At 29.1% G+C, this 21761-nt stretch overlaps 8 protein-coding genes across 12 annotated transcripts; 4 read left to right on the top strand and 4 right to left on the bottom strand.

Annotated features, from left to right (window-relative positions):
• The first annotated feature begins 1 nt into the window (after window position 1).
• Window positions 2-6114, top strand: LOC145755151 (pyruvate dehydrogenase protein X component, mitochondrial-like). Its single transcript, XM_082571370.1, has 11 exons — window positions 2-134; window positions 287-364; window positions 571-671; window positions 763-974; window positions 1165-1263; window positions 3962-4070; window positions 4295-4406; window positions 4709-4881; window positions 4947-5056; window positions 5130-5568; window positions 5639-6114. Exons 1-10 carry the CDS (start codon window positions 53-55, stop codon window positions 5419-5421), a joined length of 1368 nt encoding a protein of 455 aa, XP_082427496.1. The 5' UTR covers window positions 2-52; the 3' UTR covers window positions 5422-5568; window positions 5639-6114.
• LOC145755153 (receptor-interacting serine/threonine-protein kinase 1-like) lies at window positions 1057-3848 on the bottom strand. Of its 2 annotated transcripts, XM_082571373.1 has the most exons (6): window positions 3714-3848; window positions 3352-3540; window positions 2670-3128; window positions 2267-2506; window positions 1833-2102; window positions 1057-1717 (listed from the first exon to the last, which is right to left on the bottom strand). In XM_082571373.1, exons 2-5 carry the CDS (start codon window positions 3537-3539, stop codon window positions 2099-2101), a joined length of 891 nt encoding a protein of 296 aa, XP_082427499.1. In that variant the 5' UTR covers window position 3540; window positions 3714-3848; the 3' UTR covers window positions 1057-1717; window positions 1833-2098. The 2 variants fall into 2 exon arrangements, with proteins under 2 accessions (XP_082427499.1, XP_082427498.1); XM_082571372.1 differs by lacking the exon at window positions 3714-3848 and having other exon boundaries at window positions 3352-3685.
• Window positions 6115-6160: 46 nt separating the features above from the next.
• On the top strand, window positions 6161-7383 carry LOC145755383 (pyruvate dehydrogenase protein X component-like). Its single transcript, XM_082571608.1, has 5 exons — window positions 6161-6242; window positions 6384-6461; window positions 6667-6767; window positions 6859-7070; window positions 7281-7383. The coding sequence occupies exons 1-5, from the start codon at window positions 6161-6163 to the stop codon at window positions 7381-7383; spliced, it is 576 nt and encodes a 191-aa protein (XP_082427734.1).
• Window positions 7062-10211, bottom strand: LOC145755149 (uncharacterized). Its single transcript, XM_082571366.1, has 5 exons — window positions 9868-10211; window positions 9309-9764; window positions 8916-9157; window positions 8495-8752; window positions 7062-8315 (listed from the first exon to the last, which is right to left on the bottom strand). Exons 1-5 carry the CDS (start codon window positions 10053-10055, stop codon window positions 7519-7521), a joined length of 1941 nt encoding a protein of 646 aa, XP_082427492.1. The 5' UTR covers window positions 10056-10211; the 3' UTR covers window positions 7062-7518.
• Window positions 10212-11122: 911 nt separating this feature from the next.
• Window positions 11123-16003, top strand: LOC145755155 (pyruvate dehydrogenase protein X component-like). 2 transcript variants are annotated; one of them, XM_082571375.1, is made up of 7 exons: window positions 11123-11261; window positions 11403-11480; window positions 11685-11785; window positions 11876-12087; window positions 12170-12252; window positions 15377-15461; window positions 15532-16003. In XM_082571375.1, the coding sequence occupies exons 2-5, from the start codon at window positions 11420-11422 to the stop codon at window positions 12207-12209; spliced, it is 414 nt and encodes a 137-aa protein (XP_082427501.1). In that variant the 5' UTR covers window positions 11123-11261; window positions 11403-11419; the 3' UTR covers window positions 12210-12252; window positions 15377-15461; window positions 15532-16003. The 2 variants fall into 2 exon arrangements, with proteins under 2 accessions (XP_082427501.1, XP_082427503.1); XM_082571377.1 differs by lacking the exon at window positions 12170-12252.
• Window positions 12104-15054, bottom strand: LOC145755148 (uncharacterized). 2 transcript variants are annotated; one of them, XM_082571365.1, is made up of 6 exons: window positions 14745-15054; window positions 14186-14641; window positions 13795-14036; window positions 13374-13631; window positions 12691-13194; window positions 12104-12621 (listed from the first exon to the last, which is right to left on the bottom strand). In XM_082571365.1, exons 1-6 carry the CDS (start codon window positions 14930-14932, stop codon window positions 12389-12391), a joined length of 1881 nt encoding a protein of 626 aa, XP_082427491.1. In that variant the 5' UTR covers window positions 14933-15054; the 3' UTR covers window positions 12104-12388. The 2 variants fall into 2 exon arrangements, with proteins under 2 accessions (XP_082427491.1, XP_082427490.1); XM_082571364.1 differs by having other exon boundaries at window positions 12104-13194; window positions 14745-15052.
• LOC145755150 (pyruvate dehydrogenase protein X component, mitochondrial-like) lies at window positions 15997-21737 on the top strand. 2 transcript variants are annotated; one of them, XM_082571369.1, is made up of 10 exons: window positions 15997-16135; window positions 16283-16360; window positions 16573-16673; window positions 16765-16976; window positions 17167-17265; window positions 19966-20074; window positions 20299-20410; window positions 20709-20881; window positions 20947-21056; window positions 21130-21737. In XM_082571369.1, the coding sequence occupies exons 1-10, from the start codon at window positions 16054-16056 to the stop codon at window positions 21413-21415; spliced, it is 1362 nt and encodes a 453-aa protein (XP_082427495.1). In that variant the 5' UTR covers window positions 15997-16053; the 3' UTR covers window positions 21416-21737. The 2 variants fall into 2 exon arrangements, with proteins under 2 accessions (XP_082427495.1, XP_082427494.1); XM_082571368.1 differs by having other exon boundaries at window positions 20299-20455; window positions 21130-21734.
• LOC145755152 (putative mitogen-activated protein kinase kinase kinase 7-like) lies at window positions 17059-19725 on the bottom strand. Its single transcript, XM_082571371.1, has 5 exons — window positions 19356-19725; window positions 18674-19132; window positions 18269-18510; window positions 17835-18104; window positions 17059-17719 (listed from the first exon to the last, which is right to left on the bottom strand). The coding sequence occupies exons 1-5, from the start codon at window positions 19541-19543 to the stop codon at window positions 17604-17606; spliced, it is 1275 nt and encodes a 424-aa protein (XP_082427497.1). The 5' UTR covers window positions 19544-19725; the 3' UTR covers window positions 17059-17603.
• Window positions 21738-21761: the final 24 nt, after the last annotated feature.

The following is a 21761-nucleotide window of genomic DNA, read 5'->3' as shown; positions in this document are numbered from 1 at the left end:
CAGAATCGAAATTTATTTTTAGTAATTTATGTAAAATTGGTTGTTACAAAGAATGTCAGCTTCAAGGTTTTTAAAGACTTGTATAAAATCTTCAACTTTACGAAGAACTATCCACTTGAGATCAAGAGTGTTAGGTATGTTATAAAAAGGATTATTTTCTTGTATATACTTGAAATAAAAAATAAGTTTTAATTTTTGCTTACTGTAAGTTATTAAAAAAAGTTTTCACTTTATTAAATATTTCTTTTAGTTTTTCACTTTATTAAATATTTCTCTTATTTTTCAGCCCCAATTCAGGTTCAAATGCCGGCTCTATCTCCTACTATGGAAGAAGGAAAATTAGTTAAATGGCTTGTTAATGAAGGTAAAAAAACTAATCTGTAGACTACTTGTAATTTATTGTTGATTTACATAACATTTTTTGTCGCTAAATAATAGCTAATTGGGTGCAAATTATTTTATAGATGGTAACCTATCAAAAATGTTGGTTTTCAGATTTATTGTAAGATTGTATTCGAATATTAATGTCTTAATATATACATATATACACGAACAACCTAATTATTACAGGAGATGAGGTGGAAGTAGGAGATGCTTTGCGTGAGGTTGAAACAGACAAAGCAGTGGTTACCATGGAAGCAAATGAGGATGGAATTCTGGCCAAAATTTTGGTAATTTTGTATCTATACTCAGCATCTTAATTACTACATTAAGTTCTCATTGATATAGCCTTAACTAGAGTTAAAGCTTGTATAAATTAAGGTACAAGAGGGAACCCCAAATGTGAAGATCAATGTTCCAATTGCGATACTAGCTGAGGAAGGTGAAAATATTGATGATATTTCAACTTTAACACCACCTCCTGCTCCAACTGCACCAGAAACTATAACACCACTTTCCCATCCACCCTCTAGTGTGGAAGTTTCTGCTTCTTCTTTTTCTTCAAGTCCAATTAAAAAAGTCACTCAAACCAAGTAAGACAGTTTTATATAGTAAGATTATATTTTTTATAACACTTAAAAAATATAATAAAAAATAAAGATCACTCAATTTACTGTTAAGTGTAAAAGTTTTAGTAATTGTAAACTGACTCTATACTTTATTTTTAAATTATGTTGGCCATTTTAGTTAAATTAGGTCATTAAATTTATGCTTTTAACTTAGTTCTATGATATCACCTGCTGTAAGGCAAGCCCTTAACCTATATGACTTGAAATCAGAACTAGTTAAACCAACTGGACCTAAGGGAATTCTACTAAAAGGGTAAGCAGAACTTTTATATAATTCATTTAGTACCAGCATAAGAGGAAAAAAGTTAACACTATTTAGACAACCAAAAAGTTTTTGCAAATATTAATATTTTATATGCACTACAATAAGCTACTAAGGCAGAAAATATACAAAATTTTGTTAAAGATATTTTTGAACATTTGATCAGTTACTAGAAAAAATTAGTTTGAATGTGTATAAGTGAGTAACCCTGGAAAAGGTTGTTTTCAAGTGTACACCATGAACCTCAGGTTGTTATTTTTTAACCTACTTGTGTTAAATTAAGTATGAGAATTTTTAAGCATGCAGTATGCTATTTCTTAAATTCTAAATTAGCAGTTTTTTTTGAAATCATTATAAAATTCTGTTATGCGATCCAGTATTGATTTGGTATTTTCTGCTGTTTCTTGAACCTTGTCATATAATTCATTCAGTAGATCTTCTCTTTCTAAAAAAATGGAAAATAATTTTTATTAATTAACTTATAGTTTAACATTTTAGTATGGTTTAAGGACTTTTATCTTTTATTTAAGTGAATTAACTGAATCAAAAAAAAATTTTACCTTTGTAATGTACCTCAAGAACAATAACAGCAATAAAGATCAACAGAATAACTATAAAAATAACTAATAGGGATCTTTTTGTTCCTCGAGGAAAAAAGGAAGGTTTGTCCGTTACATCAAACGGGGATTTGAAATTTCTTAGTGGAACCAGCTTTCCTCGTTTTCTTGACTTCTTGACTTTTGTTTAAAATCTTTTTTTTTCATCCTCATATTTTTCATCACCAAAACTATTTTTTTGGTGTGCAAGTCTTCTACCAAGAGTGTTTCTAACTAAAAAGTAATGTAAATCGATAATTTTAACTTGCTAAAAATAATCTTACAAAACACAATCAAAATCAACAAATTTTTTGCTATTTTTAAGGTGCAAGTATATTTCTAGAATACCAAAGGTGTGTAAATAGTGTTATGCATGAAGCTTTAAATTATTTATTTACTTTCTCGTATATCTGGCCTCTCTCTTATTATGACTCCAGCATTTAGTCATCATCTCTTGTAATAAGTCCAGAAGTTGTTGATCATCTTCATTTGTTTGATCTCTAATTTCACTAACTTCATTAAGATCTGGTCTTAACTCCCCTCTCTTTATTTTCTCTAGAACGAGATCTTGTTGAAAGTAATGATATTTTTTGTAGACCTCATTACGAGAAGTCATCTCGAATAAGCACATCCCATAGCTTAAACAATAAATTTTGTATTAAATTGTAATTTATTTGGTTAAGTCTGTACTTGAAGTACTGTTTCTTATATTAAACTAAGTGGTTGTAGTTTAGTCCTGTTGTAATTTATTTTTAACAAAAAGTTTGTAAAACTACTAGCTAGACTAAAAAAATATCTAACCTATAAACATCATTTGCTGTTGTGTGACGTTCGTTAATATTCACAAGTAATTCAGGTGCAGTATACCATAATGTGCGCTGATACGTTGTTGTTGGATCAAAGGAAGACAAATTCATGGAACCTGTTATTTTCTTAATGTTTGCTCCACCAAAATCTATTACTTTTACAACCATCTTGTTTGTGATTAGAATATTTTGAAGTTTCAGGTCGCCATAAACTATTTTTCTTTTATGATCATAATTATGCAAGTAGCCTAAAGCACTTGCGATTTGAGCAGCCCAATCAAGACGTATCATCCAACCAATCAGCAGCTTTTTGTTCATGATGTGCCCATGTAAATCTCCACCATTTATATATTCCATCACCAGACCAATGTTATTTGACCACGTTGTTGTACCATAAATTTTTGCAAGGTTTTGGTCATTAATTCTGCACATAAAATTTGCTTCTCTTGCAACACTGTATCAATAAAAATAAACGTTGCATAAAAAAGGGTCAAATTTTCTAGCAAAATAGGTCCACATTTGATTATTAAACAAGCTTTGAACTATGTTAATCCCAAATATGTTTTCCTATAAATAATAACAGTTAGATTCCTTTAAACTGTTACATTTTCTTTTCTTCTTTAAACTATTACTTTTTTTAATACAGAAAAAATGTTACATAATTTAATGTAAGTTACCTTTTCTCTTCATTTTTATAATGTTCTTCAGATCCAGTTATATAAAAACATTTGACTGCTACATCTCCTTTTTGTGGATGTGTACAAATTCTAACACTGCCAAACCCACCAGCTCCTAAGTAATCATCTTTATTCCAACTTGTTAGCAAATTGGCTGCCTCAAATGTTTGAAGGCGTGTATTTGCCATTCTTTATTAATAAAAACTTTATATTACTTCTTTATTTTAAGTTTGCTAAACTTGATTTCAATCTAACTATTGTAAAATTTTACAGTTTTGTAATAATTGCCGTTAATATTGTCAATATTGTAAGATATAATGAAATTAACTTTAGGTATTTGTATAAACTGTAAGTTTATTTACTATGTTAAATGTCTCAAAAGCCAACTCTGTTTGCTTTTTAATTCTCTTTTATGTTGCTAACAGTTTAAATATTTACTGAGACCATCTCTTTAACCTTTGACGTCAAAGTACTCGTACAAATTTTTATGAGTGTTACCTTAAAAGTTAAATTTAGAACATTTACTTTTGTGTTTGATAAAATAATACTGCCAAATTATTTTAATTTTATAAACTACTAAATTGTAACACCAAAGTTAACCTTTTTTTAGAGATGTGCTTAAGTATGTGAATGAAAATAACTTGAAGGTTGCGACTGTTATTTCAAAGACACCTGAGAAGAAAGTTTCTGAACCGGAAAAAAATCAAAAAACTTTCCAGGTCAGCTGAGACAGAGAATTTTTTTATCAACCTTTAAATAAATAAATATTTTCAACATTTTAAAAAATGTTAAACTTAACTTAAAAAAGAATACGCTGCGTTTAATTTAGTTTATTTAGTGTATTTGATAGTGTTTTTTTCGTATAAATGTAAACTTACCACATGTTTGTTCAATTTTTTTTGTTCATGATAAAAAAAACTTTTATATAAAACCTGCTTTAAAGACTGAGCAAGGTGACTTTGAAGATGTTCCTTTATCTGGAGTAAGAAAGGTGATAGCAAAGCGTTTAACAGAATCGAAACAAACCATTCCTCATGCTTACTCATCAATTAATTGTACGATCGATAAAATATTAAATCTAAGAAGGCAGTTAAAAACAGATAATTAACAATAATGTTGTCAATAATTATTCTAAAATTATTATATTAGGTTTAAGGTCATATCTTTTTTAAAATATAAATACTTACTTTGTTTTTCAAGGTTCTTTCATTTACGCGTTTTATATAAAACAAAAAACAATACAACTATTAACATGTTATACTAATAGAGTATAGTTGAGTTATTAAAGTTTTTTTTTAAGTAGAACAAATGACATATCATTTAAATTTTACTTCCTTAATTTTATATTGTTGTTTAGATGGAATCAAACTATCTGTCAATGATTTTATAATAAAAGCTGTTGCCATGACTCTTAAACAAATGCCTGAAGTGAATATGATTTGGGATGAAAATTCCCCCAAACAGGTTGAAAATATTGATGTTTCTGTTGCCGTAGCAACAGAAGGGGGGTTAATCACCCCTATTATTAAGGTAAGCATGGTTTTATTTTGAGTAAATAGACTGTTCAACATTTTTTAACTGTTTGTATTGTTTAGAGGGCAAACAACAAAGGGTTAATGTCGATTGGTACAGAGGTAAGGGAATTAGCTGAAAGAGCTAAATTAGGAAGGTTAAAACCACAAGAATTTCAAGGGGGGACATTCACGTAAAACTCTATTAAAATTTTGTTTTTGTTTATTACTTTTTCTATGTTGATTCTACTTTAATTTTTTTTGCAGTATTTCCAATTTAGGAATGTTTGGAATTAAAGAATTCACAGCAGTTATTAACCCACCTCAAGTCTGCATCATGGTGATTGGTGGAACCCGATCAGTGTTAGCCAATCAGAAGACAGTCAATTTGGATGACATTAATTCAGAAGTGACCATGGACAATAATTTCGAGAATGTGATGACGGTTACTTTAAGCAGTGATGCAAGAGTTGTTGATGACCAATTAGCTTTACAATTTCTAACTTTGTTTAAAAGAAATATGGAAGATCCAATGTATCTTGGCTTATATATTTCCTAATATATAGTTTATTTTAAAACTGATTAATTTAAAACTAAATGTAAATCTTTTGTGCTTTTTAGATAATAACTGAATTATGTAAAAGAAAAATATGGTTATGATGTATGAAACCAGATAAAAGCTCTATCAACCCATCAGTAATTGCAGGTTTATATTTTTTATTTAAAGTTTGTCTTTACCTAATATATTTAAATTAAGTTTTGTTGTGTTGTTACAGTTCATCTTTACCGAAAAAAGACGTCAGTATGTTAAAGGTAAAAACGTCTTGGAACTAGGCTCTGGTATTGGAGCTGTTGGCATAGCAGCTTTCCTGGCAAGAACTAAACATAATACTATGTTGCTATGAACTTCGTACCATTGGCAACAAGCCTAAACTTTTAAAAGTTTTTTTAAAACTACTAAATGGCTCCAACATTAGCCTAAAACTCTCTTATGTTGATGAAAATGATATGGACCCAGTATATAGAAGTGATGATATCAAAATATTGTTAATAAAGTGTGCTTAAAGTTCTACCTGTATCTGTTTACACACAAATATGTTTTCATTTACTATTTTTTTATTGCAAATTTTTGTAGCTTCTTTTTGTATAAAATGTTATGTTTATTAGTAATTTTTTTTAACCAAATTGCCTTGCCATATTTTCAATTCTACCTCGAGTAAAAATTTAACTCACTGCCATTTATGTTACAGAATCGAAATTTATTTTAATAATTTATGTAAAATTGGTTGTTACAAAGAATGTCAGCTTCAAGGTTTTTAAAGACTTGTATAAAATGTTCAACTTTACGAAGAACTATCCACTTAAGATCAAGAGTGTCAGGTATGTTGTAAAAAAGATTTTTTTTCTTATATATACTTGAAATAAAAAACAAGTTTTAATTTTTGTTTACTGTAAGTTATTAAAGAATGTGATCGAATTCCTTTTTTTTCACTTTATTAATTTTTTTAAAATATTTTTCAGCTCCTATTCAAGTTCAAATGCCAGCTTTATCTCCTACTATGGAAGAAGGAAAATTAGTTAAATGGCTTGTTAATGAAGGTAAAAAACTATTCTGTAGACTACTTGTAATTTAATGTTGATTTACATAACATTTTTTGTCGCTAAATAATAGCTAATTGGGTGCAAATTATTTTATAGATGGTAACCTATTAAAAATGTTGGTTTTCAGATTTATTGTAAGTTTATATTTAAATATTAATGTCTTAATATATACATATATACACGAACAACCTAATTATTACAGGAGATGAAGTGGAAGTAGGAGATGCTTTGTGTGAGGTTGAAACAGACAAAGCAGTGGTTACCATGGAAGCAAATGAGGATGGAATTCTGGCCAAAATTTTGGTAAATTTAAATTTATGTTTAACGTTTTGATTACTACATTAAGTTCTCATTGATATAGCCTTCACTAGAGTTAAAGTTTGTATAAATTAAGGTACAAGAGGGAACCCCAAATGTAAAGATCAATGTTCCAATTGCGATACTAGCTGAGGAAGGTGAAAATATTGATGATATTTCAACTTTAACACCACCTCCTGCTCCAACTGCATCAGAAACTATAACACCACTTTCCCATCCACCCTCTACTATGGAAGTTTCTGCTTCTTCTTTTTCTTCAAGTCCAATTAAAAAAGCCACTCAAACCAAGTGAGACAGTTTTTTTATTTATGTAAATTTTTATTTATATAACATAAGCACAAAAAAAATATGTACAATTTTTTTACAATAAAGAATACTTGAATTTAATTTAAGTTATTGTTTTTGTTAATAGATTGTAAAAAGCCTTTTAATTTTGTGTTTAAATTACGGAGGTCTTTTTGTTAAAAATATAGCTTGAACATTTTAATTTTTACTTAGTTCTATGATATCACCTGCTGTAAGGCAAGCCCTTAACTCATATGACTTGAAATCAGCACTACATAAACCCACTGGATCAATGGAAATCTTACTGAATGGGTAAGCAACTATTAAATTGTTGACTACTAATATTTGAAATCAAAAATATATAGGCTATAGAAAATACTACAACACAAAAGATAATTATATTGCAAAAATAAACAACAAAAAAACAAGAAAATGTACAAGTAAAATTTTTTTAGTTAATTTTTGGGGAAAGTATTTGTTCAAATGTGGTTTGAGCTTTCTGAGATATTCTTATAAATTTATAGAAGTCTCCTTCTTCAATAGCTTTAGACAAATGATTTATCACAGTTTTTTCCATAGAACTCCAGTTTGCTAATTTATTTAATCTTCTTGCTTTATCTAAATACCACTGCCAATTACCAATTGTGAAATAAAACCGGAATGCCAATGCAATTTCTAAATGTAATTTTACATTATCGGGGGATCGGATAATTTCCTGTCCACCTGTTTTAACAACTTCTATACCTTCTAGCGATATGTCAACCACTTTGTGCCAGTCATTAATAGATTCATAGCTACATACAGCAGAAAGAATGCATTTTACTTTTGCTTCTGCATAACTTGCATGATTCTTTATTTCTAAAAAGTCAATTTGATGAAGTACATAGGTCATAAATGGTATTCCATATTTTTCAATTTCTTTAATAGTAAGGTTACCGCCTTTTTTTAAATTAAGGTCATCTACACCTATGTTTTTAAAATACTGCATAGTTTTAGTGTAGTTTTTAAAATGTAAAGCCAAATATACTCCAATTTTGTAAACAGAATATCCTAACAGCGTTTCGTTTTTGCTTATCAAGTTAATTGCTAAAGCTCTTAATTCATCAGCAGTTTTTTCTGGTGGCGCATAAGTAAACTGATCATGTAAAAAAGAGTTTGTAAGCTTTAAAATTTGTTCCAAATTTGCATTAGGTGCCTGAATTATTTGGTTAACACTTGTCACTCCATCTTGTATTATTTGTAATTTATCTGAATAATGCAAAAGATATTTTTTTGTCTATTTTTTTAACTTCACAGAATAATATAGTTTTTAAAAAATAACTCTTAATTGTTCTTCCCAGAAGGTTTTATTGTGGCAGATTGTTTATAAGTTTGTTTCTTCAAATTTTTTGATTGCGTACTTAGCTCAGTAAAATTGATAGCCGTACCTTTTTGAAAGTACCACACAAGACCACCCACAGAAACAGCAACAAAAAGAACTAAAAATGTAAGGTTCACCCATCTAGGAAAAAGAGGAGGTTGATCTGCTATATCGAATGGGGATTTGAAGTTTTTAAGGGAAACCAGTTTTCCTCTTTTTCTTGGCTTCACTAGTTTTGTTGATAGTTTCATTTTTTTCTCCTCATATTTTTCTATTCCGAAACTGTTTTTTTGTTGCGCAAGTTTTCTATCCAGATTGTTTTTCACTACGCCAAATAACAAGATTTGTATTATTTTAAGCATGTAAAAATTCAAAGGGACATAAAATTTAAACTTGGTAGTTAACATACATAATAAGACATATTAAATAATGTTGTAAAAAAAATATAAAGAGTATTTTTGTTAAGAAATTGAAAAAGTTGAAGTTACCTTCTCTTATGTCTGGTCTCTCTCTCTTGTTTTGTCTCCAACATTTAGTCATCATTTCTTGGAATAAGTCCACAAGTTGTTGATCATCTTCATTGGCTTGATCTCTAACTTTACTAACTTCATTGAGATCTGGTCTTAACTCTCCTCTCTTTATTTTCTCTAAAAGAAGACCTTGTTGAACATGACCATAATTCTTGTAGACCTCATTACGTGAAGTCATCTCAAATAAGCACATCGCATAACTAAAAAGTAACATATTAATTTAATTTACCTAACTGTGCTTAGAAAGTTTAATGTCCAATTAAACATCTAGTCAAAATTTGTTTATTATAGGCACATTTGGGTGCTAACCAAACTGTCTGGCCTATACCTTTAAAATGATATATAACATACCTATAAACGTCATTTGCTGGTGTGTGCCGCTCGATATTTTCAAGTAGCTCAGGTGCAGTATACAACATGGTGCGTTGATACGTTGTTGTTGGATCAAAGGTGGACAAATTCATGGAACCAGTTATTTTCTTAATGTTAGCTCCACCAAAATCTATCACCTTTACGACTAATTGGTTTGTGATTAAAATATTTTGAAGTTTCAGATCGCCATGAACTATGTTTCTTTTATGATCATAATTGTGCAAATATCCCAAAGCACTCGCAATTTGAGCAGCCCAATCAAGACGTATCATCCACCCAATATGCAGCTTTTTGTTTATGATGTGGCCATGTAAATCTCCACCATTTACATATTCCATCACCAAACCAATGTTATTTGACCATGTTGTTGTACCATAAATCTTTGCAAGGTTTTTGTCGTTAATTCGGCACATGAAGTTTGCTTCCCTTGTGACACTTAAAAAAGCAAAAATTAAACATTTGCTGTTATCAAAAAATGTAACAAGGTAATCTTTTAGTATAAATGCCAATGTATAGTAGAGTTTATAATTTTAGTTACTTTTTTTCTTCTTTTCTATATTGTTCTTCAGATCCAGTTATGTAAAAACATTTGACTGCAACATCTCCCTTATTTAGATATGTACAAACTCTAACACTGCCAAACCCACCAGCTCCTAAGTAATCATCTTTATTCCAACTTGTTAGCAAATTTGCTGCCTCATATGTATGTAGACGGGTAGTAGTCATTTTTACTCTTAAAATCAACCTAAAAACTATTTTTTAACTTAAACAAGTCTTTATTAAGTATCACACCCAGATTTCTCTAAACATATAAAAAGTTTTGCTAGGCTATGTATTGAACTAACAAAAACAATTTTTAAATAAACACAACTTTTTATTACAATTTCGTGTGCTTTGTGTTGCGCTAGTATTATTTTAATCAAAGTGTTTTGCTCTGTTAACCTCAAAACGATTCTCACTGCCAACATGTATTTACACCATATTTGTACTTCCAACCTTTTGTATAAAATTCCCTAGTTCAAAATTTTTGTTTAATGTTTCAGGGTTGTAGCAAAACTGTGTTAAAGAATTTTTGTACTCAATATTTTTTGTTCAAATATATTTCTTAATATATATTTTAAAACTAAATAATTTAAAACTAAATGTAAACCTTTTGTGCTTTTTAGATAATAACTGAATTATGTAAAAGAAAAGTATGGTTATGATGTATGAAACCAGATAAAAGCTCTATCAACCCATCAGTAATTGCAGGTTTATATTTTTTATTTAAAGTTTGTCTTTACCTAATATATTTAAATTAAGTTTTGTTGTGTTGTTACAGTTCATCTTTACCGAAAAAATACGTCAGTATGTTAAAGGTGAAAACGTCTTGGAACTAGCCTCTGGTATTGGAGCTGTTGGCATAGCAACTTTCCTGGCAAGAACTAAACATAATACTGTGTTGCTATGAACTTCGTACCATTGGCAACAAGCCTAAACTTTTAAAAGTTTTTTTAAAACTACTAAATGGCTCCAACATTAGCCTAAAACTCTCTTATGTTGATGAAAATGATATGGACCCAGTATATAGAAGTGATGATATCAAAATATTGTTAATAAAGTGTGCTTAAAGTTCTACCTGTATCTGTTTACACACAAATATGTTTTCATTTACTATTTTTTTATTGCAAATTTTTGTAGCTTCTTTTTGTATAAAATGTTATGTTTATTAGTAATTTTTTATAACCAAATTGCCTTGCCATCTTTTCAATTCTACCTCGAGTAAAAATTTAACTCACTGCCATTTATGTTACAGAATCAAAATTTAATTTAATAATTTATGTAAAATTGGTTAATGGTTGTTACAAAGAATGTCAGCTTCAAGGTTTTTAAAGACTTGTATAAAATGTTCAACTTTACGAAGAACTATCCACTTGAGATCAAGAGTGTTAGGTATGTTGTAAAAAGGATTATTTTCTTATATATACTTAAAATAAAAAATAAGTTTTTAATTTTTGTTTACTGTAATTTATTAAAGAATGTGATCGAATTCCTTATTTTAAACTTTATTAATTTTTTTAAAATATTTTTCAGCTCCAATTTAGGTTCAAATGCCGGCTCTATCTCCCACTATGGAAAAAGGAAAATTAGTTAAATGGCTCGTTAATGAAGGTAAAAAACTAATCTGTAGACTACTTGTAATTTAATGTTGATTTACATGACATTGTTTGTCACCTTATAATAGCTGTGGTTTAATTGGGTGCAAATTATTTTATAGATGGTAACCCATCAAAAATGTTGGTTTTCAGATTTATTCTAAGATTGTATTCGAATATTAATGTCTTAATATATACACAAACAACTTAATTATTACAGGAGATGAGGTGGAAGTAGGAGATGCTTTGTGTGAAGTTGAAACAGACAAAGCAGTGGTTACCATGGAAGCAAATGAGGATGGAATTCTGGCCAAAATTTTGGTAATTTTTTATTTATGCTCAACATCTTAATTTTTACACCAGGTTGTTATTGTTAAAGCCTAACTAGAGTAAAAGTTTGTTTAAATTAAGGTACAAGAGGGAACCCCAAATGTGAAGATCAACGTTCCAATTGCAATACTAGCTGAGGAAGGTGAAAATATTGCTGATATTTCAACTTTAACACCACCTCCTGCTCCAACTGCATCGGAAACTATAACACCACATTCTCCTTCACCCTCTAGTGTGGAAGTTTCTGCTTCTTCTCTTTCTTCAAGTCCCATTAAAAAAGCTACTCAAACCAAGTAAGACAGTTTTTTATTTATGTAAATTTTTATTTATATAACATAAGCACAAAAAAATATGTACAAAAATTTTACAATAAAGAGTACTTGATATCACCTGCTGTAAGGCAAGTCCAAATTAGAACTACATAAACCCACTGGATCAATGGAAATCTTACTGAATGGGTAAGCAACTATTAAATTGTTTACTACTAATATTTGAAATCAAAAATATATAGACTATAGAAAATACTACAACACAAAAGATAATTATATTGCAAAAATAAACAACAAAAAAAGAAAATGTACAAGTAAAAATTTTCTAGTTATTTTTTAGGGAAAGTTTTTGAATTATTTGTTCAAATGTGGTTTGAGCTTTCTGAGATATTCTTATAAATTTATCCAAGTCTCCTTCTTCAATAGCTTTAGACAAATCATTTATCCCAGTTTTTTCCATAGAACTCCAGTTTGCCAATTTATTTAATCTTCTTGCTTTTTCTAAATACCACTGCCAATTATCATTTGTGAAATAAAACCGGAATGCCAGTGCAATTTCTAAATGTAATTTAACATTATCGGGGGATCGGATAATTTCCTGTCCACCTGTTTTAACAACTTCTATACCTTCTAGCGATAGTTCAACCACTTTGTGCCAGTCATTAATAGATTCATAGCTACATACAGCAGAAAGAATGCATTTTACTTTTGCTTCTGCATAACTTGCGTGATTCTTTATTTCTAAAAAGTCAATTTGATGAAGTACATATGTCATAAATGGTATTGCATATTTTTCAATTTCTTCAATAGAAAGGTAACCTCCCTTTTTTAAATTAAGGTCATCTACACCTATGTTTTTAAAATACTGCATAGTTTTAGTGTAGTTTTTAAAATGTAAAGCCAAATATACTCCAATTTTGTAAACAGAATATCCTAACAGCATTTTGTTTTTGCTTATCAAGTTAATTGCTAAAGCTCTTAATTCATCAGCAGTTTTTTCTGGTGGCGCATAAGTAAACTGATCATGTAAAAAAGAATTTGTAAGCTTTAAAATTTGTTCCAAATTTGCATTAGGTGCCTGAATTAATTGGTTAACACTTGTCACTCCATCTTGTATTATTTGTAATTTATCTGAATAATGCAAAAGATATTTTTTTGTCTATTTTTTTAACTTCACAGAATAATATAGTTTTTAAAAAATAACTCTTAATTGTTCTTCCCAGAAGGTTTTATTGTGGCAGATTGTTTATAAGTTTGTTCATTCAAATTTTTTAATTGCGTATTTGATTCAGTAAAATTGATACCCGTACCTTTTTGAAAGTACCACACAAGACTACCCACAGAAACAGCAACAAAAAGAACTAAAAATGTAAGGTTCACCCATCTAGGAAAAAAAGGAGGTTGATCTGCTATATCGAATGGGGATTTGAAGTTTTTAAGGGAAACCAGTTTTTCTCTTTTTCTTGGCTTCACTAGTTTTGTTGATACGCTCATTTTTTCCTCCTCATATTTTTCTATTCCGAAACTGTTTTTTTGTTGCGCAAGTTTTCTATCCAGAATGTTTTTCACTACGCCAAATAACAAAATTTGTATTATTTCAAGCATGTAAAAGTTCAAAAGGACTTAAAAGTTAAACTTGGTGGTTAACATACATAATAAGACATATTAAATAATGTTGTAAAAAAAATATAAAGAGTATTTTTGTTAAGAAATTGAAAAAGTTGAAGTTACCTTCTCTTATGTCTGGTCTCTCTCTTTCGTTTTGTCTCCAGCATTTAGTCATCATTTCTTGGAATAAGTCCACAAGTTGTTGATCATCTTCATTCGCTTGATCTCTAACTTTACTAACTTCATTAAGATCTGGTCTTAACTCTCCCCTCTTTATTTTCTCTAAAAGAAGACTTTGTTGAACATGATGATGATTCTTGTAGACCTCATTATGTGAAGTCATCTCAAATAAGCACATCGCATAACTAAAAAGTAACATATTAATTTAATTTACCCAACTGTGCTTAGAAAGTTTAATGTCCAATTAAACATCTAGTCAAAATTTGTTTATTGTAGGCACATTTGTTTGCTAACTAAACTCTGGTCTATAACCTTAAAATGATATATAACTTACCTATAAACGTCGTTTGCTGGCGTGTGCCGCTCGATATTTTCAAGTAGCTCAGGTGCAGTATACAACATGGTGCGTTGATACGTTGTTGTTGGATCAAAGGTGGACAAATTCATGGAACCAGTTATTCTTCTTATGTTAGCTCCACCAAAATCTATCACCTTTACGACTAATTGGTTTGTGATTAAAATATTTTGAAGTTTCAGGTCGCCATGAACTATGTTTCTTTTATGATCATAATTGTGCAAATATCCCAAAGCACTCGCAATTTGAGCAGCCCAATCAAGACGTATCATCCACCCAATATGCAGCTTTTTGTTTATGATGTGGCCATGTAAATCTCCACCATTTACATATTCCATCACCAAACCAATGTTATTTGACCATGTTGTTGTACCATAAATCTTTGCAAGGTTTTTGTCGTTAATTCGGCACATGAAGTTTGCTTCCCTTGTGACACTTAAAAAAGCAAAAATTAAACATTTGCTGTTATCAAAAAATGTAACAAGGTAATCTTTTAGTATAAATGCCAATGTATAGTAGAGTTTATAATTTTAGTTACTTTTTTTCTTCTTTTCTATATTGTTCTTCAGATCCAGTTATGTAAAAACATTTGACTGCAACATCTCCCTTATTTAGATATGTACAAACTCTAACACTGCCAAACCCACCAGCTCCTAAGTAATCATCTTTATTCCAACTTGTTAGCAAATTTGCTGCCTCATATGTATGTAGACGGGTAGTAGTCATTTTTACTCTTAAAATCAACCTAAAAACTATTTTTTACCTAAAACGAGTTTTTATTAAGTATCACACCTAGATTTCTCTAAACATATAAAAAGTTTGCTAGGCTATGTATTGAACTAACAAAAACAATTTTTAAATAAACACAACTTTTTATTACAATTTGGTGTGCTTTGTGTTGCGCTAGTATTATTTTAATCAAAGTGTTCTGCTCTGTTAACTTCAAAACGATTCTCACTGCCAACATGTATTTACACCATATTTGTACTTCCAACCTTTTGTATAAAAGTCCCTGGTACAAAATTTTTGTTTAATGTTTCAGGGTTGTAGCAAAACTGTGTTAAAGAATTTTTTTACTCAATATTTTTTGTGCAAATATATTTCCTAATATATATTTTATTTTAAAACTGATTAATTTAAAACTAAATGTAAACCTTTTGTGCTTTTTAGAGAATAACTGAATCATGTAAAAGAAAAGTATGGTTATAATGTATGAAACCAGATAAAAGCTCTATCAACCCATCAGTAATTGCAGGTTTATATTTTTTATTTAAAGTTTGTCTTTACCTAATATATTTAAATTAAGTTTTGTTGTGTTGTTACAGTTCATCTTTACCGAAAAAATACGTCAGTATGTTAAAGGTGAAAACGTCTTGGAACTAGCCTCTGGTATTGGAGCTGTTGGCATAGCAGCTTTCCTGGCAAGAACTAAACATAATACTGTGTTGCTATGAACTTCGTACCATTGGCAACAAGCCTAAACTTTTAAAAGTTTTTTTAAAACTACTAAATGGCTCCAACATTAGCCTAAAACTCTCTTATGTTGATGAAAATGATATGGACCCAGTATATAGAAGTGATGATATCAAAATATTGTTAATAAAGTGTGCTTAAAGTTCTACATGTATCTGTTTACACACAAATATGTTTTCATTTACTATTTTTTTATTGCAAATTTTTGTAGCTTCTTTTTGTATAAAATGTTATTAGTAATTTTTTTAACCAGATTGCCTTGCCATCTTTTCAATTCTACCTCGAGTAAAAATTTAACTCACTGCCATTTATGTTACAGAATCAAAATTTAATTTAATAATTTATGTAAAATTGGTTAATGGTTGTTACAAAGAATGTCAGCTTCAAGGTTTTTAAAGACTTGTATAAAATGTTCAACTTTACGAAGAACTATCCACTTGAGATCAAGAGTGTTAGGTATGTTGTAAAAAGGATTATTTCTTATACTTAAAATAAAAAATAAGTTTTAATTTTTGCTTACTGTAAGTTATTAAAAAAAATTTTCACTTTATTAAATATTTCTTTTAGTTTTTCACTTTATTAAATATTTCTCTTATTTTTCAGCACCAATTCAGGTTCAAATGCCGGCTCTATCTCCTACTATGGAAGAAGGAAAATTAGTTAAATGGCTCGTTAATGAAGGTAAAAAACTAATCTGTAGACTACTTGTAATTTAATGTTGATTTACATAACATTTTTTGTCGCTAAATAATAGCTGTGGTTTAATTGGGTGCAAATTTTTTTATAAATGGTAACCTATCAAAAATGTTGGTTTTCAGATTTATTGTAAGATTGTATTCAAATATTGATATCTTAATATATACATATATACACAAACAACTTAATTATTACAGGAGATGAGGTGGAAGTAGGAGATGCTTTGTGTGAGGTTGAAACAGACAAAGCAGTGGTTACCATGGAAGCAAATGAGGATGGAATTCTGGCCAAAATTTTGGTAATTTTGTATCTATACTCAGCATCTTAATTACTACATTAAGTTCTCATTGATATAGCCTTAACTAGAGTTAAAGCTTGTATAAATTAAGGTACAAGAGGGAACCCCAAATGTGAAGATCAATGTTCCAATTGCGATACTAGCTGAGGAAGGTGAAAATATTGATGATATTTCAACTTTAACACCACCTCCTGCTCCAACTGCACCAGAAACTATAACACCACTTTCCCATCCACCCTCTAGTGTGGAAGTTTCTGCTTCTTCTTTTTCTTCAAGTCCAATTAAAAAAGTCACTCAAACCAAGTAAGACAGTTTTATATAGTAAGATTATATTTTTTATAACACTTAAAAAATATAATAAAAAATAAAGATCACTCAATTTACTGTTAAGTGTAAAAGTTTTAGTAATTGTAAACTGACTCTATACTTTATTTTTAAATTATGTTGGCCATTTTAGTTAAATTAGGTCATTAAATTTATGCTTTTAACTTAGTTCTATGATATCACCTGCTGTAAGGCAAGCCCTTAACCTATATGACTTGAAATCAGAACTAGTTAAACCAACTGGACCTAAGGGAATTCTACTAAAAGGGTAAGCAGAACTTTTATATAATTCATTTAGTACCAGCATAAGAGGAAAAAAGTTAACACTATTTAGACAACCAAAAAGTTTTTGCAAATATTAATATTTTATATGCACTACAATAAGCTACTAAGGCAGAAAATATACAAAATTTTGTTAAAGATATTTTTGAACATTTGATCAGTTACTAGAAAAAATTAGTTTGAATGTGTATAAGTGAGTAACCCTGGAAAAGGTTGTTTTCAAGTGTACACCATGAACCTCAGGTTGTTATTTTTTAACCTACTTGTGTTAAATTAAGTATGAGAATTTTTAAGCATGCAGTATGCTATTTCTTAAATTCTAAATTAGCAGTTTTTTTTGAAATCATTATAAAATTCTGTTATGCGATCCAGTATTGATTTGGTATTTTCTGCTGTTTCTTGAACCTTGTCATATAATTCATTCAGTAGATCTTCTCTTTCTAAAAAAATGGAAAATAATTTTTATTAATTAACTTATAGTTTAACATTTTAGTATGGTTTAAGGACTTTTATCTTTTATTTAAGTGAATTAACTGAATCAAAAAAAAATTTTACCTTTGTAATGTACCTCAAGAACAATAACAGCAATAAAGATCAACAGAATAACTATAAAAATAACTAATAGGGATCTTTTTGTTCCTCGAGGAAAAAAGGAAGGTTTGTCCGTTACATCAAACGGGGATTTGAAATTTCTTAGTGGAACCAGCTTTCCTCGTTTTCTTGACTTCTTGACTTTTGTTAAAAATCTTTTTTTTTCATCCTCATATTTTTCATCACCAAAACTATTTTTTTGGTGTGCAAGTCTTCTACCAAGAGTGTTTCTAACTAAAAAGTAATGTAAATCGATAATTTTAACTTGCTAAAAACAATCTTACAAAACACAATCAAAATCAACAAATTTTTTGCTATTTTTAAGGTGCAAGTATATTTCTAGAATACCAAAGGTGTGTAAATAGTGTTATGCATGAAGCTTTAAATTATTTATTTACTTTCTCGTATATCTGGCCTCTCTCTCTTATTATGACTCCAGCATTTAGTCATCATCTCTTGTAATAAGTCCACAAGTTGTTGATCATCTTCATTTGTTTGATCTCTAATTTCACTAACTTCATTAAGATCTGGTCTTAATTCCCCTCTCTTTATTTTCTCTAGAACGAGATCTTGTTGAAAGTAATGATATTTTTTGTAGACCTCATCACGAGAAGTCATCTCGAATAAGCACATCCCATAGCTTAAACAATAAATTTTGCATTAAATTGTAATTTATTTGGTTAAGTCTGTACTTGAAGTACTGTTTTTTATATTAAACTAAGTGGTTGTAGTTTAGTCCTGTTGTAATTTATTTTTAACAAAAAGTTTGTAAAACTACTAGCTAGACTAAAAAAATATCTAACCTATAAACATCATTTGCTGTTGTGTGACGTTCGTTAATATTCACAAGTAATTCAGGTGCAGTATACCATAATGTGCGCTGATACGTTGTTGTTGGATCAAAGGAAGACAAATTCATGGAACCTGTTATTTTCTTAATGTTTGCTCCACCAAAATCTATTACTTTTACAACCATCTTGTTTGTGATTAGAATATTTTGAAGTTTCAGGTCGCCATGAACTATTTTTCTTTTATGATCATAATTATGCAAGTAGCCTAAAGCACTTGCGATTTGAGCAGCCCAATCAAGACGTATCATCCAACCAATCAGCAGCTTTTTGTTCATGATGTGCCCATGTAAATCTCCACCATTTATATATTCCATCACCAGACCAATGTTATTTGACCACGTTGTTGTACCATAAATTTTTGCAAGGTTTTGGTCATTAATTCTGCACATAAAATTTGCTTCTCTTGCAACACTGTATCAATAAAAATAAACGTTGCATAAAAAAGGGTCAAATTTTCTAGCAAAATAGGTCCACATTTGATTATTAAACAAGCTTTGAACTATGTTAATCCCAAATATGTTTTCCTATAAATAATAACAGTTAGATTCCTTTAAACTGTTACATTTTCTTTTCTTCTTTAAACTATTACTTTTTTTAATACAGAAAAAATGTTACATAATTTAATGTAAGTTACCTTTTCTCTTCATTTTTATAATGTTCTTCAGATCCAGTTATATAAAAACATTTGACTGCTACATCTCCTTTTTGTGGATGTGTACAAATTCTAACACTGCCAAACCCACCAGCTCCTAAGTAATCATCTTTATTCCAACTTGTTAGCAAATTGGCTGCCTCAAATGTTTGAAGGCGTGTATTTGCCATTCTTTATTAATAAAAACTTTATATTACTTCTTTATTTTAAGTTTGCTAAACTTGATTTCAATCTAACTATTGTAAAATTTTACAGTTTTGTAATAATTGCCGTTAATATTGTCAATATTGTAAGATATAATGAAATTAACTTTAGGTATTTGTATAAACTGTAAGTTTATTTACTATGTTAAATGTCTCAAAAGCCAACTCTGTTTGCTTTTTAATTCTCTTTTATGTTGCTAACAGTTTAAATATTTACTGAGACTATCTCTTTAACCTTTGACGTCAAAGTACTCGTACAAATTTTTATGAGTGTTACCTTAAAAGTTAAATTTAGAACATTTACTTTTGTGTTTGATAAAATAATACTGCCAAATTATTTTAATTTTATAAACTACTAAATTGTAACACCAATGTTAACCTTTTTTTAGAGATGTGCTTAAGTATGTGAATGAAAATAACTTGAAGGTTGCGACTGTTATTTCAAAGACACCTGAGAAGAAAGTTTCTGAACCGGAAAAAAATCAAAAAACTTTCCAGGTCAGCTGAGACAGAGAATTTTTTTATCAACCTTTAAATAAATAAATATTTTCAACATTTTAAAAAATGTTAAACTTAACTTAAAAAAGAATACGCTGCGTTTAATTTAGTTTATTTAGTGTATTTGATAGTGTTTTTTTCGTATAAATGTAAACTTACCACATGTTTGTTCAATTTTTTTTGTTCATGATAAAAAAAACTTTTATATAAAACCTGCTTTAAAGACTGAGCAAGGTGACTTTGAAGATGTTCCTTTATCTGGAGTAAGAAAGGTGATAGCAAAGCGTTTAACAGAATCGAAACAAACCATTCCTCATGCTTACTCATCAATTAATTGTACGATCGATAAAATATTAAATCTAAGAAGGCAGTTAAAAACAGGTAATTAACAATAATGTTGTCAATAATTATTCTAAAATTATTATATTAGGTTTAAGATTCTATCTTTTTTTAAATATAAATACTTACTTTGTTTCAAGGTTATTTCATTTACGTGTTTTATATAAAACAAAATAATACAACTATTAACATGTTATACTAATAGAGTATAGTTGAGTTATTAAAGTTTTTTTTTAAGTAGAACAAATGACATATCATTTAAATTTTACTTCCTTAATTTTATATTGTTGTTTAGATGGAATCAAACTATCTGTCAATGATTTTATAATAAAAGCTGTTGCCATGACTCTTAAACAAATGCCTGAAGTGAATATGATTTGGGATGAAAATTCCCCCAAACAGGTTGAAAATATTGATGTTTCTGTTGCCGTAGCAACAGAAGGGGGTTTAATCACCCCTATTATCAAGGTAACCATAGTTTTATTTTGAGCAAATAGACTGTTCAACATTTATTAACTGTTTGTATTGTTTAGAGCGCAAACAACAAAGGGTTAATGTCGATTGGTACAGAGGTAAGGGAATTAGCTGAAAGAGCTAAATTAGGAAGGTTGAAGCCGCAAGAATTTCAAGGCGGGACATTTACGTAAAACTCTATTAAAATTTTGTTTTTATTTATTACTTTTTCTATGTTGATTCTACTTTAAGTTTTTTTGCAGTATTTCCAATTTAGGGATGTTTGGAATCAAAGAATTCACAGCAGTTATTAACCCACCACAAGTCTGCATCATGGCGATTGGTGGAACCCGATCAGTGTTAGCCAATCAGAAGCTAGTAAATTTGGATGACATTAATTCAGAAGTGACCATGGACAATAATTTTGAGAATGTGATGACGGTTACTTTAAGCAGTGATGCAAGAGTTGTTGATGACCAATTAGCCTCACAATTTCTAACTTTGTTTAAAAGAAATATGGAAGATCCAATGTATCTTGGCTTACTCTAATAACTTAACATAATTTGGGTATTTTTGCTTTTGACACTGTCCGCAGGTTTGTTTACATTTTTAACTTGTTATTGTTTTTATTATTCAAAAATTTATAATTTATTTAATATAATATCTAATTTTTAGAGCATATTTACATTTTGTTCCAAGGATATAGGATTTAAACTATAGGCTATACATTAAATTTTAATTTGTTAAAATTTGTTTGTAATACTTTATAGACTATTAAATGAAAATAGATTATAGATGTGTATTATTTGCACATGTTCTCCCCCTGCCAAAACCTGAAATATTTATTTTTATTAATTGATATATTCAAATTAAAACATATTTATTTAAGTATCTT

Source organism: Corella eumyota, chromosome 6, assembly GCF_963082875.1.
Source record: "Corella eumyota chromosome 6, kaCorEumy4.1, whole genome shotgun sequence".
NCBI lineage: Eukaryota > Metazoa > Chordata > Ascidiacea > Phlebobranchia > Corellidae > Corella > Corella eumyota.
The sequence above is the reverse complement of the archived record's forward strand: the minus strand, read 5'-3'. Positions and strand labels throughout refer to the sequence as shown.

Bases quoted from the DNA above. Each gene is read 5' to 3' on its own strand.
- LOC145755151 (XM_082571370.1), top strand. From the start codon at position 53: ATGTCAGCTTCAAGGTTTTTAAAGACTTGTATAAAATCTTCAACTTTA. The intron at 975-1,164 runs GTAAGACAGTTT...CTTTTAACTTAG, and splicing joins AAAAAAGTCACTCAAACCAA to TTCTATGATATCACCTGCTG. The intron at 4,407-4,708 runs GTACGATCGATA...ATTGTTGTTTAG, and splicing joins TGCTTACTCATCAATTAATT to ATGGAATCAAACTATCTGTC.
- LOC145755153 (XM_082571373.1), bottom strand. From the start codon at position 3,539: ATGGCAAATACACGCCTTCAAACATTTGAGGCAGCCAATTTGCTAACA. The intron at 3,129-3,351 runs GTAACTTACATT...TTATTGATACAG, and splicing joins TATAAAAATGAAGAGAAAAG to TGTTGCAAGAGAAGCAAATT. The intron at 2,507-2,669 runs GTTAGATATTTT...TTATTGTTTAAG, and splicing joins ACAGCAAATGATGTTTATAG to CTATGGGATGTGCTTATTCG.
- LOC145755383 (XM_082571608.1), top strand. From the start codon at position 6,161: ATGTCAGCTTCAAGGTTTTTAAAGACTTGTATAAAATGTTCAACTTTA. The intron at 6,243-6,383 runs GTATGTTGTAAA...AATATTTTTCAG, and splicing joins CTTAAGATCAAGAGTGTCAG to CTCCTATTCAAGTTCAAATG. The intron at 6,768-6,858 runs GTAAATTTAAAT...GTATAAATTAAG, and splicing joins GAATTCTGGCCAAAATTTTG to GTACAAGAGGGAACCCCAAA.
- LOC145755149 (XM_082571366.1), bottom strand. From the start codon at position 10,055: ATGACTACTACCCGTCTACATACATATGAGGCAGCAAATTTGCTAACA. The intron at 8,753-8,915 runs GTAACTTCAACT...TATTTGGCGTAG, and splicing joins GAGACCAGACATAAGAGAAG to TGAAAAACAATCTGGATAGA. The intron at 8,316-8,494 runs GTACGGCTATCA...TGCATTATTCAG, and splicing joins TGTGTGGTACTTTCAAAAAG to ATAAATTACAAATAATACAA.
- LOC145755155 (XM_082571375.1), top strand. From the start codon at position 11,420: ATGCCGGCTCTATCTCCCACTATGGAAAAAGGAAAATTAGTTAAATGG. The intron at 11,481-11,684 runs GTAAAAAACTAA...TAATTATTACAG, and splicing joins TAAATGGCTCGTTAATGAAG to GAGATGAGGTGGAAGTAGGA. The intron at 12,088-12,169 runs GTAAGACAGTTT...TTTACAATAAAG, and splicing joins AAAAAAGCTACTCAAACCAA to AGTACTTGATATCACCTGCT.
- LOC145755148 (XM_082571364.1), bottom strand. From the start codon at position 14,932: ATGACTACTACCCGTCTACATACATATGAGGCAGCAAATTTGCTAACA. The intron at 14,642-14,744 runs GTAACTAAAATT...TGCTTTTTTAAG, and splicing joins TATAGAAAAGAAGAAAAAAA to TGTCACAAGGGAAGCAAACT. The intron at 14,037-14,185 runs GTAAGTTATATA...GTTACTTTTTAG, and splicing joins CCAGCAAACGACGTTTATAG to TTATGCGATGTGCTTATTTG.
- LOC145755150 (XM_082571368.1), top strand. From the start codon at position 16,054: ATGTCAGCTTCAAGGTTTTTAAAGACTTGTATAAAATGTTCAACTTTA. The intron at 16,361-16,572 runs GTAAAAAACTAA...TAATTATTACAG, and splicing joins TAAATGGCTCGTTAATGAAG to GAGATGAGGTGGAAGTAGGA. The intron at 16,977-17,166 runs GTAAGACAGTTT...CTTTTAACTTAG, and splicing joins AAAAAAGTCACTCAAACCAA to TTCTATGATATCACCTGCTG.
- LOC145755152 (XM_082571371.1), bottom strand. From the start codon at position 19,543: ATGGCAAATACACGCCTTCAAACATTTGAGGCAGCCAATTTGCTAACA. The intron at 19,133-19,355 runs GTAACTTACATT...TTATTGATACAG, and splicing joins TATAAAAATGAAGAGAAAAG to TGTTGCAAGAGAAGCAAATT. The intron at 17,720-17,834 runs GTAAAATTTTTT...CCATTTTTTTAG, and splicing joins TCTTGAGGTACATTACAAAG to AAAGAGAAGATCTACTGAAT.